This window comes from Lycium ferocissimum, chromosome 5 (assembly GCF_029784015.1).
Source record: "Lycium ferocissimum isolate CSIRO_LF1 chromosome 5, AGI_CSIRO_Lferr_CH_V1, whole genome shotgun sequence".
Taxonomy (NCBI): domain Eukaryota; kingdom Viridiplantae; phylum Streptophyta; class Magnoliopsida; order Solanales; family Solanaceae; genus Lycium; species Lycium ferocissimum.
In genome coordinates, this window is record NC_081346.1 from 630,018 (window position 1) to 638,335 (window position 8,318).

At 31.9% G+C, this 8,318-nt stretch overlaps 1 protein-coding gene across 2 annotated transcripts; it reads right to left on the reverse strand.

Annotated features, from left to right (window-relative positions):
* Positions 1-633: 633 nt before the first annotated feature.
* LOC132055271 (uncharacterized) lies at positions 634-3,371 on the reverse strand. Of its 2 annotated transcripts, none has more exons than XM_059447003.1 (6): positions 2,845-3,371; positions 2,477-2,570; positions 2,228-2,301; positions 1,608-1,664; positions 1,065-1,310; positions 634-944 (listed from the first exon to the last, which is right to left on the reverse strand). In XM_059447003.1, exons 1-6 carry the CDS (start codon positions 2,947-2,949, stop codon positions 837-839), a joined length of 684 nt encoding a protein of 227 aa, XP_059302986.1. In that variant the 5' UTR covers positions 2,950-3,371; the 3' UTR covers positions 634-836. The 2 variants fall into 2 exon arrangements, with proteins under 2 accessions (XP_059302986.1, XP_059302987.1); XM_059447004.1 differs by having other exon boundaries at positions 634-948; positions 2,845-3,368.
* Between the last annotated feature and the right edge of the window lie 4,947 nt (positions 3,372-8,318).

Genomic DNA, 8,318 nt, shown 5'->3' on the forward strand with positions numbered 1-8,318 from the left:
CACACCACTACTAAAGGATATAATAGAATGAATAAAATCACGTCACTTTAATTAAAGTCTCATGTTCAACGCTTGGGGAATGAGGAGCGCTTTTGGTCCAAATCTAAATATAACCAATGCATTATAAACACCAGATTGTTATTTAAGTTAAAAAGGTACATGGCCAGGGGAGGAGCCACCATACAATTTGCAGGTTCAATAGAACCCAATAACTTTGATTAAAATCTTATATTTATCCTAAAAATTCATTAAATATGTATAAATTTATTGAATATGTATAAATTGTTACTAAAAATTCGTGGCAGCACGATTAAAATTAAGTAGCGCAACTGAGTCACTCGGGTAAAGCACTTTCATGACTTAGAATCATGGCTCATCTTTGTTAACATGACTACTTTCCCCAACTGAAGCACTGCCCCGGACAAGGAAGACTCAATAACTCTTGCTGCAAGTTGTTTGGGGTGGAAGCAAGGGGTTGTAATGGTAGGGTCATTTGATCAATTTACGATTGGTCTATTCAGTAATAGAATATGTTTTAAATAGTAAAGAAAGAATATGTTTTCAGAGTTTGGTTGCTTATTTGATTGGATATTTCTGTTACCGTAAACGCATTCACCAATGAGCAACATGATATCAGTACAAGTAGTTATTGTAATAACATAAATCTATCTCTTTAGTGGAACTATTATACTTGGTTCAGATCCTATTATCTGTGAAAAGAACTTTGCCAACCAAATCTTCTCCTAAATTAACCAAAACAGCCACAAAAAGACTTGGATTACAATCCAGGACTAAGCTGGCTGCAAGTCAATAAATTTTTCTCTATAATCATCGAATCATGATAGAACCTTTTGCCTTTTAGCGTCCCTCCTATTGCTTCCGTCCATTCTTGGAGTTTTTCGTCCAACTCCTTTCTCTTCCGTTGCATTTTCCCGACGTTCCACCTGTCTTCAAGTATTGATAGCAAATACTTAACTGAATTAATAACAACCCAAATGACGATAAATAAGTAAAAGAAGGATAGCAATGTTTTTAAGCAGAAGCAGAAGGAAAAGGGAACTAACCCCTAGACAAAATCCTTGGAATTGGCAAGAATCGTCTTTTACAGTACTGCCCGAGTTCATTTCAGCTGAACTTCTCTTGTTGGAGAAGGTTAAAAAGGTGTCGCTGAAAGATGTAGACGATGAAGTAGAACACATTGAAGGAGTTCCAGTCCGCCAAGAAGAAGAAGAAGAAAACATCCCAATATCACTTTGGAACATTTCGTCAAACAGACCCTGCAATTCCTCAAATGTTTCTCCCTGATTTTCCTGTCAATTCATACAACTTAATCTTAACACCAAGCCACCTCTTAGCTACATCTATGTTATAAATAAAGTACTACTAGTATTATACTAACAGTGAATATAAACAAATCTGTGTTAGGTCCGGAATGAAGTTTAACAGCGCCAAGAAATGAAAATGATGTCAATTTGTTCAACAAACATCTTATGCATAGGCACGATTATTAAATTAGCACCCAGTATATATAGAAGCATAAATTCCTTTTTCTTTTGTGGGGTTTTTTCATCGTAAATTAAGAAGATAAAGGGTAAAAGAGAACTCACATTGGACTTATTTTGGCTCATCATAGCTGCCATTTCATTCAGGAAATCACCCATTCCCTGCAGGACAAGAATATCCACTTCAAAATTTGTGACAAGAATTTGCTTGATGCAAATTCATACAAGTTAACCAAATATTTTGGGATAAGAGTCAGGATCTATCCTCAATTGGATCACACGCTATGTTCTTGCGACTTTTTTAAAATGTTGTGTATTTCGTCTTATTCTTTAGAGGACACACGACATGCACCCATCCCCATTTTCGAAGAGTCTGAACAACATAAATCACTGGCACATATGAAAAGAAACCAAAATTTCCATGTTCAGCCCTCAAAGTTGAATCATATCCGATCCCCTTGACATAATGGCTATCTATGACTTACATAAAGGCTAAAAAAGAATTCTTTTTCCTTCTTTGTTTCAAGAGTCCTGACTTGATTAACACTAGTACTAATACTTATAGAAATAATCTTATGAGAGCCCATTTCTAAAAATTAACATGAACATCAGAAGCCCTCTCAAGAAGTAAAAACAAATGGAAGAACCTCAAAGTATGAGATAAAAAGTAATAGGCGACATGACTAGAACTTTCAACACGAGGGAATAAAAGAAAGAGTTGTTACATTTTCGTCATCATCATCACCAGAGTCATAAACTCCTACATCGTACAGAAACCTTTTGTTGGCATCCGACAGCACTGCAAATAATTTGAATTTTAGTATGTCCTTCGTAAGTCCAATTCTCAAAGCACATTTACTTAATTACGTGTTAGCCAGCACTAGTAGGACAAAACATTTTGATGAACAAATTATAACAAAATGTACGGCAAAATTAATTAAGTAATGTAAAAAACATCAAAAAGCAATTAGTACCAGAATATGCTTCTTGAATGGACTGAAATTTCTTCTTTGCCTCGTCCACAAACTTTGCGTTCCCCGATGCTGAACAGCGATCTGGATGCCATTTCTATAAAAAAATAAAAATACAAACTTAATAATACAAAATATAACACGTTGCAGGACGAATAATTATAACATGCAAGAAGCTAAAATCATGCCATTCTAATATGGATGACATGGATGAATCTGTTTCATGATCAAGATTCTATTTTTTTACCCAAGAAAAAAAAAAAGAGGTGAGAGTCCAGAGACATACTGAACTGATTGGAATAGAAAAAAGGATTAAGAACCAACACAAAACAAGTGATTTTTATTATTTTTTTGTTTTTTCAAATTCTGACCAGTGCAAGCTTCTTGTAAGCATTCCTAAGCTCTGTTTCAGTGCATTCCTTGTTCAACCCCAAAACTTCATAAAAATCACTGTTTTTCTCTTCTTCACCAGCCATTCTTGATTTTCTTCAATAATCAATCAGCAAAAACTTAACCTCACAATATTTCTTGTCTTGTCAACAAATTAAATTGTACCAAGGACCAACAAATCCAATCTAAATAAACCCCTTTAATACAAAAGTAAAATTAAATTAAATTAAAACATATGTTTCTTCAAAAAAATGAAGAATACTGTTCCGTTTGGATACGGAACCATAGCATTATTGGCGTATGGAGAGAGAAGAAAAAGAACTCTCCAGAAGCGGGCTTTCCATTAATAAGCTGTTGGGCTTTCCTATGAATTATTATTCTACTTAAAAAAAAATGTGTGGTTTAGATGAAGTTTAATTAGGGAATCCACGGCTTGGATTTAATGGTATAGTTAGATATTTTGCTAGTATTGTATCCAGAAGGTTCTGTGATCTTCTGTTCCTCACCTTTTGTATTAATCTGTTTTTAAGGATGAGAAAACGCTTGTGTGTAAGTATTTATATTGTGGGTTGAATGTAAGGTGGGACCTACCTTTTATTAAGTTTAGCACCAAAAAGGTAAGGGTCCCACACATTGCAAGTTGGAGACCGCGTTCTAAATATTTGACTATTACTATATAGCCCTTGCAAGTTGCATTTTTCTTTTGGCCATAAAGTTGCAACTAGGAATTCTGGAACACTCAACAAAGAACAGTTCAAGTCCATATAAAATAATCTAAAAGATAAATATAATATTTTTGTTGAAAATAATTTTTCTTTGATTTATAAAAATGCAATCATCTCTTAATAGTCAAGCTTAAGATAAAATTACATGAGAAAAGGTAAATTAATTTTCAAATTTAAAGGCAAATTGACTAAATAAATTTTTATAGACTTGGCACTTTTCCATGGCTTTGTAATACTCTTTAGAACAAAAGATCCATATGCCATTGATTGATTTGTTTAATCATTAGCTATTTCAAAAATTAGGGTTCAACTAATACAGATTTATATTACATAAAAATTTATAAAAGCGGAATGAGTATTTCCTATCAAGACTTCCTTTTCAGGATTCGAACTCAAAATTTCTAATTAAAAGATAAAAACTATATATATCTCACCACATTCAAGTGGTGGACTTTGTAATTACTTTTAGAAACTTTAAAAGTTTGATGTTTGTCCTGTAAAATTGTGATGTTGAAACTGAGACCACATAACTGAAAGACAACAGAAGCTGCGGAGAACGCTAGAAACTAATTGCAAGCTGGGATTCATTGCACTCTCCTAATTAATTCACAATTCTCCCCAACATAAATTCCTTACCCACCAGCTTGCATATGTAATACAATTTGTAATATCCAGTCCCCTGACATGACTCACGTTCGATTTCCCTACTCAACTAGTTTTATTTGACTTTTTTTTTTAAATGTTTCTATTAAAATGATAACTATTATTTTTTGAAAATTAGTTAATATTAATATTCTTATTTTATCATTAATAATGGCATAATTTGTTGGAACACGCTTAATTAAAAATACATTCGTTTGTAAGTAAATATAATGAGTGTGATTATTAATATGTTCTGTCAGGTGACAAGCGTTGAGTCATCTATTTGAGCTACGAAAAGATATGTCAAATTTTCACTATAACTCATTTGAAAAGATAATTTTGATATTTTATATAGTATTTGGCAAGAAAGTAATTCCGTACGACCACTTATAATTTTTTAGTTACCGATTTCATGTGCTATTTTCGACTAATCTTTTATAAGATATGTCTTATTACTAAGATATATTCGTCATGAATCGCAACATCAAATCTCGAATATTTCGCTTACATAAATATTCTTATTTTTTTAAAATTTTGAATGTAATCAAACATCATCGAGAGTATTAATTAGATATTTAGATGGGGTGTAATGAATCCCGCAATATAGAAAACACTCCTTTGACCATATATGCTCTTTACTTTGGAAACAAGTGTTGTTCTCTCTTCTTCTTCGTGTTCAGTTTACGATTAGGATAGCATGTGTCACCCTCATCTCTCTGTTGTGCATGGGACGTCTCTTCGTGAATAATATCGTAACTCTGCAAAAATTGTTGGTTTCTACCTTTACATTACTATGATGCTATGACAGTATGACATTACAAAATTTGTTTCTATCGTTGTGGTCCAAACGCTTTTCTCTGAGAAAATCGACGTGCATTTCAATTTCAACCACAATGTATGTCGCTAGAACTCTCTATACGAAAACGCTTTACAATGAATCATAAATATCATTCATAACAAGTACTACAATATAATGCACTCCTTTTCTCCAATTTTCTATGGTTCACCCTCAGGTCCTCAACATATATTCAATGAATAAGACTACGGATATTTCAGGCTAATAGGATTTTTACGTGAACATCGCTTGATTCTAATTATCTAAATGGGCTAAACCTTAACCAAAGCAGGTGTATGTCTACCAAGGCCCGGTGACCCACAATTCCACTGGTCAAGCAACGGATGGAGCCTCACACAGCTTTTGTTGGTTGAGCCTCACCCACCATAAAAAATTTCATTTCTACCTTTACATTATTAGGATGCATGATGTCATAACAATGGTTTCTAGATGTGGTCCAAAGATGCTTTCTCTGAGAAAATTAACGTGCCTTTCAATTTCAGTCACAATGTAAATCACTGGAACTCTCTATACGTAAAACGCTTTAAAATGAATCATAAATATCATTCATAACAAGGACTACAATATAATGCACTCCTTTTCTCTAATTTTCTATGGGTCACCTCAGGTCCTCAACATATATTGAATGAACTAGTTAACAAATCCGCGCTTCGCGCAATGAGTTATTTCATTTATAAATTTAGTTAAAAAAAATTATAATATTAAGAAAAAAAAATGTATAAAATATAAATAATATATCGATACCAGTGTCTTGTAGTAAATCGAGAGAAAATACAAACAAAAATTGTAAATCAAATAGCTAAAGATAAAAATACATAAAGAAAAAAATAAAACGTTAATGAATAGTTCTTTTAATTGGATGGAAATTTTTTTGTACGCCCCTTCCTATCTAAATGTCGATTAGTTATTGAAAATTATGGTAGTACTTATTAGTGACGGTAAGTAGAAGTAAATGTTATCATAATTTCAGGCTTTTGGGATTCTTAGTTAATTTCGTTTCACCATAATACAAATAATACAACAATTAGTAACTGTATTTTGCGAAAATCTTTAAAATAAAGTAAGCGTGGAAAAAAAAGTAAGTGAAAAAGTAGAACAAAAATTTAGTAAAACATAAATAAATTTGTTATTCTATGGAAGGTACCACCCTAGATTTTAGTCCATCATATTTTTTGACCCTCTACTGATTTTCTTAGTATTTTTATTAATTCTATTCGTAGGTATTTCAATAACATAATACTCTTTAAATTTATATAATTAAAAAGCATAGGAGTACTTTCTAAGGGAGTTTTCTATTGTCACACGCTAGCTACTCATTTTTTCATTTATTCACACCACAAATTCTTTTCGGATATAAAAAATTAGAACAGAGACGTTGCCGTTCTTTTAACTTGAGTGAAAAATGATCAAATTTAAGTTTTCATTTTAAGCGGCACTAATTAATGGCAAAAATTTTCCGAAAAAAAGGGACTTAAATATGTACTATCATGGCGGAATCATAATCCTTACCGCTGTATTTCAACCATGACTATTAAAGCTTAAAGTACTGATATACAAGTTAAATATAAATCAATAATTCTGATATGAATAATAATGGAGTAAAAACAATATTAAAACAATATTATTTTCTCCTATTCACGATGGTTTTTCATAAACTTGACTTGTATGCAATATTTGAACAAACGTCATTACCGCATTAGGAAATTCTCTCATAAATTATTCAATAGTATGATTTCAATTACGTCTCCTTTTTCTTCTTCACTTATCGTCAACTTCCGCCTTTTTATGAATATCAGCAAAAATATAATTAAGAAAACTAAAATCTTCACTAAATAAGTATTATTGTTGCCACTATCGCTGCTTAAATGTTGATAGTTTTATGTATGTACAATAATGATTCTTCACGACTCTTCAATGTATAGTTACTTCTATTCATCTGTCTTAATATTCCATGAATCCTTCATGATGCACAATTACAACGTGTCATGGTAGTGAAATACAATCATTCCTTTGAAATCTTTCAGTTGCTTGTTCTGATTGCATGCTTCAATGTATGTCTATTCACTTCTCACACACGAACACACACACACATTAAAGGAAAGAAAAAAAAAAACTAATCAAAGAGCGTTTACTAGGATAGAAAAGGCACACAGCTAATTTCTTGAAAAAACTGCAAAGCATAAAAAGAAAAATATAATACCACATATGAAAAATGTTAGTATAGCAACCAAAATCAATAAACAAGGGAAAATAAACTATTGAATGTTCTGCTCTATCACGTACGTACCTGAAATTGAATATGACGGAGAAGAAGTAGAACTCTAGGAAGTTCATGGAGGATGTGAAGGTTATATACTGTAAAAAATTACAATCCATAAGCACAAGTAAAAAGATTTAACAAAAAGAGTTTAACACACTATCAAATTGATTTTAACAAAAAACAGTAAGATTAAAAAAATTAAAATTTACTCGCCAACAACACACTAAAATATCAAACAAACATGATCTTTACAAGCTTCCAAATGAATTTTGGAATGAATAAATAGCATCAGTACTAATGAGAAACCTAAACATCCCTAATAAAGAGGAATTAAGATAACGTCGGTTACTCGTTTAATATAAGAGAAGAAGTGACCCTTTAATATTTTGCTTAAATGCAATAAAATACATTTTTATTCATCATTTTAAAGTGGAAAAAAGCAAAAAAAATTGACAAAAAAGATAAATACAAAAGCTGGCCAACTAGAGGTGCCACATCACTCCTTTAAAAATAAATATATATTTATATATTAGTGATGTTCAGGGTTTAATTGTGCAAAATCCCTTCTAATTCGGCAGTTAAGTAAAAAGAGTCTTTAAAATTTTCGTAACTCATGGATAAATAAATTAAAGTCATAACTGAAAAGAATAGGTCACCCATGTTGAGAAAAAAATAAAGACACATCCAGTTACTTTTAAGAGGGAGGAGGAGTGGGCTATTCAATATAGTGACTGAAAGAAGAGAAAAATGCAAAATAAACCGGGCAATTTGCAGGATTTCTCTTCGCTGGGGTGGTCTTTAATTTTTGTCCCTTAAAATGGTGGTCTTTTACATTGTCTTGAAAAAATGGGACTTTTTAAAGCGGTGCACATGAACAGAATTTGCAAAGGCAGAATTATGTCCATGCAAAGCAGAATTTGGGCCTTAAGGTAGAATTTTGCAAATCTACTCATGCAAATTTTGCTTAATTCT

Coding starts and splice junctions, on each gene's coding strand:
- LOC132055271 (XM_059447003.1), bottom strand. CDS start 2,949: ATGGCTGGTGAAGAAGAGAAAAACAGTGATTTTTATGAAGTTTTGGGG. Junction 1,665..2,227: donor GTGATGATGATGACGAAAAT/GTAACAACTCTT, acceptor CTTGTCCTGCAG/GGAATGGGTGATTTCCTGAA. Junction 945..1,064: donor TCCAAGGATTTTGTCTAGGG/GTTAGTTCCCTT, acceptor ACTTGAAGACAG/GTGGAACGTCGGGAAAATGC.